General features: G+C 40.1%; 2 protein-coding genes across 2 annotated transcripts; both read left to right on the top strand.

Moving 5' to 3' along the window:
* LOC6031661 (WD40 repeat-containing protein SMU1) lies at positions 1-1,818 on the top strand. The gene is made up of 2 exons (XM_001842355.2): positions 1-164; positions 233-1,818. Exons 1-2 carry the CDS (start codon positions 139-141, stop codon positions 1,734-1,736), a joined length of 1,530 nt encoding a protein of 509 aa, XP_001842407.1. The 5' UTR covers positions 1-138; the 3' UTR covers positions 1,737-1,818.
* Positions 1,819-2,312: 494 nt separating this feature from the next.
* On the top strand, positions 2,313-10,306 carry LOC6031660 (methionine--tRNA ligase, mitochondrial). Its single transcript, XM_001842354.2, has 4 exons — positions 2,313-2,494; positions 8,591-9,562; positions 9,618-9,812; positions 9,869-10,306. Exons 1-4 carry the CDS (start codon positions 2,404-2,406, stop codon positions 10,270-10,272), a joined length of 1,662 nt encoding a protein of 553 aa, XP_001842406.2. The 5' UTR covers positions 2,313-2,403; the 3' UTR covers positions 10,273-10,306.
* The last annotated feature ends 1,646 nt before the right edge of the window (positions 10,307-11,952 follow it).

Genomic DNA, 11,952 nt, shown 5'->3' with positions numbered 1-11,952 from the left:
TTGGCGTTTGTAAACAGAATGCTTTTTTAGAAGTTTGCATTTCCAAATCGCGTCCAGGTTTAATAAATCAAAATTCTACTCATATTTGAGTGAATATAGTGTTAAACAGTGGTTTGATCAAACGCCAACAACTCCACCATGTCGATAGAAATCGAATCTGCCGAGTAAGTTTTTGCTTCATGCCACAATCGGCTAGTTCCTCCAACAATCGATTTTCTTCCCCCCGTCACAGCGTAATCCGTCTGATCCAGCAGTACCTGAAGGAGTCGAACCTGCACAAAACGCTGCAAACCCTGCAGGAGGAGACCGGCGTTTCGCTCAACACCGTCGACAGCGTGGAGGGCTTCGTGTCGGACATCCACAACGGCCACTGGGACACGGTGCTGAAGGCGATCCAGTCGCTGAAGCTGCCGGACAAGAAGCTGATCGATTTGTACGAGCAGGTGGTGCTGGAGTTGATCGAGTTGCGCGAGCTGGGTGCGGCCCGGTCGTTGCTGCGCCAAACCGATCCGATGATTATGCTGAAGCAGCAGGAAGCCGAGCGGTACATTCATCTTGAAAATATGCTGCAGAGGGCGTATTTTGACCCGCGTGAGGCTTATCCGGAGGGAGGAAGCAAGGAGAAGCGGCGGGCGGCGATTGCCACTGCGTTGGCGGGGGAAGTTTCGGTGGTTCCTTCGTCGAGATTGTTGGCCTTGCTTGGGCAGGCACTCAAGTGGCAGCAGCACCAGGGATTGTTGCCTCCCGGAACGACGATCGATTTATTCCGTGGTAAAGCGGCCATTCGTGACCAAGAAGACGAGAGTTTTCCCACGCAGTTGGCGCGACAGATCAAGTTTGGGCAGAAAAGTCACGTCGAGTGCGCGCATTTCTCGCCGGATGGTCAGTACCTGGTTACGGGCAGCGTCGACGGGTTTATCGAAGTTTGGAATTTCACCACCGGTAAAATCCGTAAGGATTTAAAGTATCAGGCGCAGGACAACTTTATGATGATGGAACAGGCCGTGCTGGCGATGTCGTTTTCACGTGACTCGGAAATGTTGGCCACCGGAGCGCAGGATGGGCAAATCAAGGTTTGGAAGCTGCTTACCGGCCAATGTCTACGGCGGTTTGAAAAGGCTCACAGCAAGGGTGTCACCTGTCTGCAGTTCTCTCGGGACAACAGTCAAATTTTAACCGCCTCCTTCGATCACCTGATTCGTCTGTACGGCCTTAAATCCGGTAAAATGTTGAAAGAGTTCCGCGGTCACACGTCCTTCGTCAACGAAGCAATCTTCTCTCCGGATGGCCACAACGTGCTGAGCGCATCCTCGGACGGTTCCGTCAAAATATGGTCCCTCAAAACAACCGAATGCGTGTCAACGTTCAAAGCTCTCGGCAGCGACCTGGCCGTCAACTCGGTCCTGATGCTCCCGAAGAACCCGGAACACTTTGTAGTGTGCAACCGGTCCAACACGGTCGTCATCATGAACATGCAGGGCCAAATCGTGCGTTCGTTCTCGTCCGGTAAGCGCGAGGGAGGTTCGTTCATCTGCGCTACGATTTCACCCCGCGGGGAGTTTATCTACTGTGCCGGCGAAGATTTGGTGCTGTACTGCTTCTCCGTCACGTCCGGCAAGCTCGAGCGAACGTTGAACGTGCACGAAAAGGACGTCATTGGGCTGACGCACCATCCGCATCAGAATTTGCTTGCCACGTACAGCGAGGATGGGCTGCTGAAGATGTGGAAGCCGTAAGGGGATGGAATTAGGGTTAAGAATTATAATTACATGCTATGTGTAGGAATGACGTGTGAAATAAAACAAATTGTGAAAATAATTTCGCTTTTTATTTAATCTCTGAAAAAAAATATTTTCTAGATTGCAAGCTTTTAGACTATAATTTCAATGTGTTTTGTGTCAAGCATAAAACATTCAAAAATAGGTCGGATTGTTGATTTTTTTATAAATTCAAATAAAAAACAACTTCTTGCCGGTGTGTGGGCATCAACACACCCCTCGTAAGCAGTGTAACGTTTGACGTCTGATGACACGTCAAGGCAATGCAGCATCAGCGCTCGACGCAAGCTGCCGACTCGGGCTTTGTTTACTTACAAAAATGAATGTAAGCTCTACTGCTCAAAAAAAGTATTTATTATCAAACATTTTGTCTAAAAAGACTAGTTTGTTTAACATCTTTTTTTAAATAAACTAGTAAATTTGACCCAGTGCGCTGCAACAGTACACGCGTACCGCAACCAATAAAAACCTAACACCACTGTAAAGAAACACCACACGGTAAACAAAAAAAATCACCGAGAACTGTCAAAATCAGCCGGCCACTGTTTATGTTTGACTGTTTACGTTTGCGGGTGCGTTTGTGCAACATCTCGCGGGCACTGCTCTCAAGAGGCATGTTAGAAAAATGTTGCGGTATTTTGCACAACTTCGACGGTTTAGCAGCAAAAAGAGTGATTTCTCGTTTGTTACGACGCCAATATTCTACGTGAATGCCGGTGAGTATTAACCAGACTTTAAAACTCCGTTAAGTGCCTTCCTTCACCTGATTACAAGTGTAAACTAACAACTGTTGTAGTCTATGCAACCGAGCAGCGGTTTGTGAGAAAAGGTCTAGGGGAGCGTTCTTTTATTACGTAACGCGAAAAATCGGACTTTTAGACCCCCTCCCCCCCCTCGTAACAAAATTTCCATACAAATTTTAAAAATTTTGTATTGAGCGTAACACGGCCTCCGACCCCCCCTCCCCCCCTACTGCGTTACGTAATAAAAGAACGCTCCCTAGGAATAGCTTCCTCCGACATAAAGAGCTTCCAGCTACACAACATCCGCCATTGCGAGCTGATCGAGATGGCAACCCGCGCTATCACGATTGCACAACAAAATCACTTCAAGTACGCATTCAAGAATCACCCAAACATATATAAAACATAACTGGTCTTCATCGTCTTCACGATCTCCCGCTAGACCTACCAAACAGCCAGATAGACGAAGCAATGCGAGAGCACGGTGCAGTACTTACAATCAGGGACGAGGTTTGGAGAAACTTCTTCAGCGTGTGCCGAATGGTGTGTGATTGCTGAAGATGAAGTTGTCCAAGCCAAGTGTCCCTTGGTAAATACACTTGCAACGATCACCAACCAAATTGCCGCATACCAAAAGGCTGCGCAGAGGCAGCTTACAAAAAAACCAGGCCACACTGCATCCAGCCCAACTAACAGTCGTTGAATCCCAACCGTTGTTCTCATCATTAGGGACCAGGGTTGTAAAAATATCAAATTTTCAGTTCTCAGCGGCTTCAATTATCATGCCCGTAATCTCGAAATGATCTTTTGCATCCCTAGATTCAATATTCAAGCAACATGTAAACATGAAAACACGTTTCAAAATGTAGGATTTTTTTTTGCATTCTCAGTGATCAAATAAACAATCAATCAATCATTTCCCCCAAAACGGGCTTATTAAAAAAAAAACATTCGGACTGTTTCTGCGGACCTAAAACTATGAATCCAGTCATTAAACATTAATCCATTACTGAACCACCTTTTGCATTTTCAAAGGAGACAAAACGGTACACATGGAGCGGATTTGGACAGCTGTTTCAACCTTGTTACTGTACACAATTTTTTTATTTAAAAAAATGATGTTTTATGGGACTCAAAAAGGCGTCTTTGAGTAATAGTGCATAGTGGTACCAAAAGCATGTTTAATCTCTCTTGACCGATTCTTCGGCTCCTTTTCAAAAAAAAATTCCCAGTTTTTTTCAGCGTTTTGGTTGTAGTGGCAAATTAAAAGAAACCCCCCAATGTTATTACATATTTGGAAAGATAATTGATTTTCCTATAAAGAAATATCATGCAGAATGAACCATATAGTACCTGTGCTTCCCCTGAAATAAAAATGTAGCGTGACGGGACAACATCGTAAAACTGGACTTTTAAAAGGCACTCTACCAAAATCGCTACAGTTTTGCCAGTTTGATTTTTAAAAACTTCTGCTCTTCTACACATTATCATAAATTAAAAAACGAATCTTTTGCTCCTTGAACTGAACGAATTGGTTGTAATTTGAGTTTTTGCCAGCCATTTCTTTTCGTGACGGGACAACGAAAGGAGTAGATTTATGAAAAAAACCCCTCTCCCATTCAATGGCTTGCAGACCATTTTTGGTCAATATTTTTGACTTTTAAGGTAAGAAAACGCATTTAAAGCACATTGCAATTATTGCATCATAATAAAAATGAAATCTTTCATATTAAAAATCACATTGAAAATTGAAAAAGTGACATTTTGGTGTACCTTCGCTAAGAATCGGTCTCTTAGGTTATAAAATACTACACCCTTACCAAAAATCATGATTTTTTGAGTTCCAAATCCCACTTTTCATACGATTTTTTGAGTTCAGGTACCACAACCATAAAAATGGTTATATGGGTTGAACTGAAAAATTCGTATGAAAAGTGGGATTTGGAACTCAAAAAATCATGATTTTTGGTAAGGGTGTATATCAGGGTTGTTACGGACGGCGCGGATCGCGCGGATGGCGCGTTTCGCGCGGATTTGGCGCGAATTTGCTGGCTAATTTTGCTTAGGCGCGGATGTGAAATTGGGTAATATTTAAAATAATTGAGAGATAAAATTACTTTCAAGTAATATAGAAAAGTATTATAAGGGAATCAGGGATTTTTTTTAATTTGCTTCGATTTCTGTTACTGAAACAAAATTGAGTTTTCTTCTGAAAATGATTGTTTGTATTTTCTTAATAAAAAAAAAACCTTTCTAAATCCACCATTAGGTGGGTGGTCCCTTCCTCACATTTACAAAGTAATAATGAAAATAAGTTTATGAAAAAATATATACCTGATACAGACTTTTCCAGAAAACATGCAGACTCTCATTTGAAGCAATGTGGCAACCGGGCGTTTCGCATCTGACGCGACTCTCGCACGTAAACAAAAAGACCCGACCTTTTGAGGTTAGGCAAAAAATCACCCTTTTTTGTATCTGCAAAAAACTTGGCATAACTTTTTAAATACTTAACTAAATAGAATAAAATTTAGTAGGGTCTTAGGGGACCCCAAAACGAACAGAATAAGACGGATCCGGCCAAAATCGGTTCAGCCAGTTCTGAGATAATCGTGTGGAAAAAATCATGTCTACACACATCCCCACAGACATTTGGGGACGGATCCGGCAAAAATCGGTTCAGCCAGTTCTGAGATAATCGTGTGGAAAAAAATCATGTCTACACGCAGAAAAATGTTTTGTAGAATCAGCCTGTACAAGGGTTGTTTCAACAAAATATTTTGTTGAATATAATCAACAAAAAAATTGAATTGATTCAACCCTGGAATTTTGTTGGTTCAAATCGGTACATTTTGTTGTATTAAAGCGGTATTTTTGTTGAATCTACCCTCATTATTGTTGATTAAATTTTGACAGAAAGTGCGTTCAAACCCAATTTTGTAGAAACAACCTTGATTTTTTGTTGAAATAATTCAGATTTTATTCAATTTAAGACAAGAGATCTAGTTGAAACAGCAACAACAAATATATTGAAATAATTATTTTTATTATTTATTGAAATTAGATTTTTTGATGAGTTACTTATGAAACAGACATAATTTCACACAGCTTCTTCAGGTTTTGCATTACAGTGTGTGCCCTTGTGGAGTTTCACATTCCTTGAACGGCACCTGGTGTGCCGCTGCTTCCCAATGAGGACATCAACAACGAGTTGGATAAGCTGCCACCGCGCATTGAATCGGCCATGTTCCTCAGTGGTCGCCTGAAAGTAAAAAAAAATTAAATAAGATCACTTGAGGTATCGCCAATACCAAGTTACTTACCACATTTCATGTGCCGGAACTTGGACGAATCTGATGCTACGGTGTTGGAGGTTGATCCTTCTTGTTGCTGGCACCGTTTGAAAATAAGTTGAAGACAGCCGGATCGAGCTTCTGCTTCTCCCGTCCTCGATGTACATTTCTAGTTTGGGTTGCTTGAGAGGTGGTCCCGATTCTTGAACACAAACTTCTCGAACTAGGCAAACTTTCTTCCACGGCTGGCAGACAGATCACTTATTGGTCAAATCATGTGGACGGTCAACGGGACCGAGGCATGGACCGAAGCAAATGGACCCTGAAGATGAAACCAATGAATTTGCAACTAGCCGACTATCGAAACCAGATTATTTTGACAGAAAAAGAGCACGTGTAAACAACAATTACTTTTAATTGAATCAAAAAACATGGTAGAGTTGATTTAATTGATTCGTGTGTAAAATCAACCCAAAAATTCTGTTGTTTTTCCAAAACAGTGTTGACAAAATCGAGGGTGTTAATTCAACGCTGAATTCTGAGTTGTTTCAATTGGATTTGAGATCTGTTTCAACAAAAAATCGATAAGTTAAATCAAAAAAATATTTTGTTGATTCAAACAGTCCTGATTTTTTTGCGTGTACACACATCCCCACAGACATTTGTTCAGAATTTGATTCTGAGTCGATAGGTATACGTGAAGGTATATCTAGGAGTCGTATTTAAGAAGTTAATTTTTCGAGTGATTTTATAGCATTGCCTCAGTGAGGTGAGGAAGGCAAAACGATAAAAAAAATCTTCATGAAGAGATTATTTTTTAAATGTATTGATGAGGATTTATTAAACAAATTTATTACTAAACTCAACTTTTTTTACCGGCTGTGAATATTTTCAATATCTTTTGAGTTATGAGTATCGTTCTTTTTAACCTTATTTATTGTTTATTTTATAAAGGATTTTAATCATGTGAATCATTTTTCAAACTTTTCTCGAATTTATATACCAGGATGTTTGAAAAATGATTATTGGGGCTTGTTTCCGTCGCCGTACTGTGCTCAAATGCGGATGCTGGCTCTTCGCCTTTGAATTGTAGTAAAACCCACCCCATAGAAAGATTTTTTTCTAGATTTCTTGGGGAAAAAATAAAAGATAAAACATTCAAAAATTAAAGCTACAATAATCAAAGCTCGAAGATTCAGAAATCAAAAATATTTTTGATTTTTATAGTCTTTTTTTACTGAAAACTTAAAAATTAGAATACAAATATTCAAATATACGAAATTTTATAAATTAATAATTTAAAAAAAATTAAATTCAAATCTAGAAAAATTTTGGAATTTAAAATTCAAACAAATTAATTCAAATTTATCTTACAAAATTAAAAATTTAAAGAGTCAAAAATGATTAATTCTAAAAATTAAAATCGACCAAGAGAACAAAAAATAAATACATGCTCAAATTCTTAAATTCTTCAATTCTTAAATTCTTAAATTCCTAAATTCTTAAATTCTTAAATTCTTAAATTCTTAATAAAATAATACAAATTTGGTGGTTCGATTTTTATGAGTGACTCTTTGGCGAGAATCATCCAGTACGAACAGTGTTTAAATTTTCAAATCCTTAGATTTATGATTTTTTAAGATTTTCAAATTTATAAATTTTATGATCATTTTCATTCCATAAATTTTTGATTTTTTTATTTTTCATATTTATATTTCAAAATGTTTTAATTCATATTTAGAATTTCTCTTTTTGCCAAAATTATTGTTATGGCTTTTCCCTCTGGTTTACTTCATCCTAGCAAAAATAAATTTGTCCATAAAATTTTCGGCGTTTCAAGATTCTACGTTCTGAGATTCGACCTCATGCGGTTATTCTTGATATAAAATTGCATTTATTGAATACAATTTTATTTAATCGTTTGTGATTGTTGTGTTCCTTTTGATGGATCTCTTGATTTTTGTTCCAAAATATTTTTTTTAATTCATAAAAAATAAACTCTCTTGTATGTTTGTCGCGAAATTGTTTTTGTTAATATGGCGCGGATTGGGTTTTGGGACGGCGCGGATTTGGCGCGGATTTTTTTTTCGACTTCTCCGTAACAACCCTGAATACTATATGAAAGAAAGCCACACCTGAACAAATATTTCTTAAGAGCTTCTTACAATTTTCATGCTTAGACTTTGCAAATCGAGCAATCAGTTTCTAAGATACAGCCTCCAAGTGTTCGAATCGATGAAAATAAATTCTCAAGTGTCACCCAAATAGCCTGTCATTTTCAAACGACGATATCTCGAAAACTATTGGATCCGATTTTCAGTGTTAAGAAATTAATCAAGCTTTAGTTTTCAAAAAGTCTATAAATAGATAATTCAACTCGTTTCATAGTTAATATCAAATTATATATTTTTTTAAATATTTTAAACAGAAAATCGAACCAAAAGTTCCCAAGATATCTTCAGTTGAAAGTTACAGGCTAGTTAGGTGACACTTTTCATTAATGTTCAGCGATTCGGTTTCTTTGTGAGGCTGTAATTCCTTCTCAAGATACAGAATTTCATACATTTACATATCCATTTTGTATAACAAACCCCCAAAATTGTATGTAAATTGCTTCTTTTGTTATAATGCATGGAATACAAAAAATAAAACACAAAGAAAGTCGATTTGCGAAATCGTAAAAAACCACTTATTTCTCACTAAAAAGTAGATAAATTCACGAAAACCTTGAACCAGAAGAACAATAAAAAAATCCCGTGAAATCCCCGCTTTCTAGCGCCCCACATTGGTCACCTCTATTCGGCGGTCATTGCCGACGCCATCCATCGCTTCAACGGCTTGCTGAATGATCCCAGCGGCCCTTCGTTGTTCAGCACCGGCACGGACGAGCACGGTACCAAAATTCAGCAAGCCGCCGCGAAACACTCCGTCCCCGTGGCCACCTATTGCCAGCAAATCTCCGACCAGTACCGATCGCTGTTCCGCGATTTCAACGTGGAATACTCGCGCTTCATTCGGACAACCGACGATGACCACGCGGTCGCCGTTCAGAGCTTCTGGAAGGCTTTGGAGGCGAGTGGGAGCATTTATTCAGCGCAGTATTCCGGCTGGTATTGCGTACCGGACGAGACGTTCCTTACCGACAGTCAGCTGAAGGAAAACGATCAGGGTGTGAAGGTATCAGTGGATTCTGGACATCCGGTGGAATGGACCGAGGAGCGTAATTTTATGTTCCGTTTGGAACGACACCAAGCAGACGTGCTGCACTGGATCAAGGGCTGTGAGGATCGTGTGGTACCCGGAAAGTTCCAGAAGATCTTGCTCGACTTTTTGGAGGAACCTCTACCGGACATTTCGATTTCGCGTCCTCAAGCTCGAGTCTCTTGGGGCATTGAGGTCCCGGGCGATCCAACCCAATCGGTTTACGTTTGGTTGGATGCCCTGGTCAACTACCTCACCGTCGCGGGTTATCCACACCCAGAGTTCGGCCAGCGGTGGCCACCGACGGTGCAGGTACTAGGGAAGGACATCCTGAAATTCCACGGCATTTACTGGCCAGCGTTTTTGATAGCAGCTGGGTTGGAACCTCCGCGGCAGTTGCTGGTACACTCGCACTGGACGGTGGACAACCAGAAGATGTCCAAGAGCAAGCTGAACGTGGTGGATCCGAACGAACGGGCCAGCTTGTACACGCATGAGGGATTGCGATTCTTTTTGCTCAGAGAGGGCGTGGCGCATAGCGATGGAAGTGAGTATTTTGGTAGATGGTGAAAATTTTCAAGATTAACTGGACTTTGTTTTAGACTACAGTGACACCAAAGTGATGCGAATCTTGAACGCCGAACTAGCGGACACGTTTGGAAACCTGCTGTCGCGGTGCTGTGGCAAGGCATTGAATCCGGAAGGTATCGTTCCGACTATAAATCCGGAAGTTTTCAACGAACTTGGAAAGTTGGAAATCACCAAAAAGATGCTTGATTTGTTGCATGCATTACCAGGTACATTTACATAAATATCCATGTAACATCTCACAGCAAACCTCAAATCCCCGCAGAGAAATGCCTCTCCCACTACCGCAACTTTAACTTCTACCTCGTGGTGGACAGCGTAATCCAGGTGCTCCATGCAACGAATAACTTCTTCGAAACCACCGCTCCGTGGAAGCTGAAGGCGCCCGAGCAGCGCAACCAGCTGAACACCATTCTGGCGCTAACGATGGAGGTTCTGCGGCAAACGGGGATCATAATGCAGCCTATCGTGCCCCAGCTGAGCGGGAAGTTACTGGATAAGTTGAGCGTTTCGCGGCACCGACGACTATGGCGAGATTTGCACGGGCAGTTTGACCGGAAGCAGAGATCTTTGGCGGAGATCGACGCCGTACTGTTTCGAAGGATAGTGCCGCCAAAGGTGGAAGAGGTTAAGGAGCCGAAGTCCAAAAAGGTTAAGAAAAGAAATTAGTGAGGGAATTAAAAGCGTTGTCTAATGATTAGTAGAATAGTTATTAAAATTTTATTTTGTCCGAAATCCTCGAGCGTGAGTGATCTTAAAATTACATTTCATTTAAAAAAGTGTTCTGCCTGATCCACCATCTCAGGCCATAATTGTCATCTGTCAAGAATATCAAGAATATCACACGCAGAAAAATGTTTTCAAATCAGCCTGTTCGAGGTTTGTTTCAACCAAATATTTACTGAATATAATAAACACAAATTTTGCGTTGAAACAAACCTTGATTTTTTCAATTCCACAAAAGTCTTTTATTGTTTTGAAAAGTTGCCTTACGTTTAGCGTTGATTCAACAAAAATGCTAATTTTTGAATAAACCAAATCGACGGTAACATTTCAAAAGGCATCATGTACATTTTGACACTTTCTGGGTTATTGCATATTCTGAAAGTACTCCTAATAAGCTACCTCTCCACCAAAAATGAGCAAAAGTTACTTCAGTGAAGTCTGTTTAATCATGATTTTAAATAAAGTAACATAAACAAAATCTCTGCCATCAGCAGTCCCTGTTTATATAGCCCTGTCAACCTGTCAAACAAAAGGCTACATAAACCTCGTGACGAAAAAAAAGCAACATGAAAAAAGCGCCATTTACATTCGGCGAAGAAAAACGAATCATAACAAAGCGCCCCCCTTAGTGACAGCAGGGTGACATCGACGTTGGTGATTTCAAAAGAAGTTATGTTTGTTTTTCTCAAATAAAATTACGGAAATAATGTTTTATTGAATTTGGATTGGAATTTGGATGATCAAGTATCAATAAACGCAAGGTTTTTCATCGTTTGTTATCGTAAGAACATCTTATTTTGCTTTTATATTAAAATGGGAATTGAAAATAGATGCTCAACATTCAAATGCGTTTTTCTCAAAACGCACGGTTTGTACATGATGCTTTTTGAAATGTTGGCATCGAAATGTTTTGTTGATTTCAACCTGGGTGCTGAAAAGACAGAATGCCTAACGTGATTTCCGAATGATGTCCATAGAGTTATCTACGTGCGTATGTATTGTGTGTACGTACACGAAGAAGATTGAGGTTAAATTTTGTACCGTCCAGCAAAACAAATGGAGTGCTAGTGTGCGTGACAGCGGACTTAGATAACTCTATAGAGTTATCTAAGACCGATCTCACGCACACTAGCACGCCATTTGTTTTGCTGGCCGGTACAAAATTTAACCTCAATCTTTTTCGTGTACGTACACGCAATACATGCGCACGTAGATAACTCTATTGCTCCTCACTAACACAACTGCACTACAGCTGTAAACATAAACAAAGTAGAAGGCTTTGTTCAAGCTCAAGCGTGACATATTTTTTGCAGCTGAAGTGACTCGTTTTGAACTATTTTGGATCTGATAATATAAAAGTTTTCGCTGAAAAATTAAGTTCATCGCACTTTTTTTGTTCGTAGACTAAACGATGGGCGGCCAAAATAGTCCATCTTTGTTTTCAACGTTATGAAAAATTGCGTCATATGGGGGAGGAATTTTGTGAACCAGAAGAGCAACCGAATGGAAGTTACGAGATTCTGTATCTGTAGATTATTCAATGTTATTTGGCAGGTGCCATTAGTAACTGATAATTCGTCGTAAACAATTCGTAAACATAGGTTTTGCATGAGACATAGCGCT

The sequence above is a fragment of the Culex quinquefasciatus genome, chromosome 1 (genome assembly GCF_015732765.1).
Source record: "Culex quinquefasciatus strain JHB chromosome 1, VPISU_Cqui_1.0_pri_paternal, whole genome shotgun sequence".
Classification (NCBI taxonomy): domain Eukaryota; kingdom Metazoa; phylum Arthropoda; class Insecta; order Diptera; family Culicidae; genus Culex; species Culex quinquefasciatus.
The sequence above is the reverse complement of the archived record's forward strand: the minus strand, read 5'-3'. Positions and strand labels throughout refer to the sequence as shown.

Coding starts and splice junctions, on each gene's coding strand:
- LOC6031661 (XM_001842355.2), top strand. CDS start 139: ATGTCGATAGAAATCGAATCTGCCGA. Junction 165..232: donor ATAGAAATCGAATCTGCCGA/GTAAGTTTTTGC, acceptor CCCCCGTCACAG/CGTAATCCGTCTGATCCAGC.
- LOC6031660 (XM_001842354.2), top strand. CDS start 2,404: ATGTTGCGGTATTTTGCACAACTTCGACGGTTTAGCAGCAAAAAGAGT. Junction 9,563..9,617: donor CGTGGCGCATAGCGATGGAA/GTGAGTATTTTG, acceptor ACTTTGTTTTAG/ACTACAGTGACACCAAAGTG. Junction 9,813..9,868: donor TTTGTTGCATGCATTACCAG/GTACATTTACAT, acceptor AAATCCCCGCAG/AGAAATGCCTCTCCCACTAC.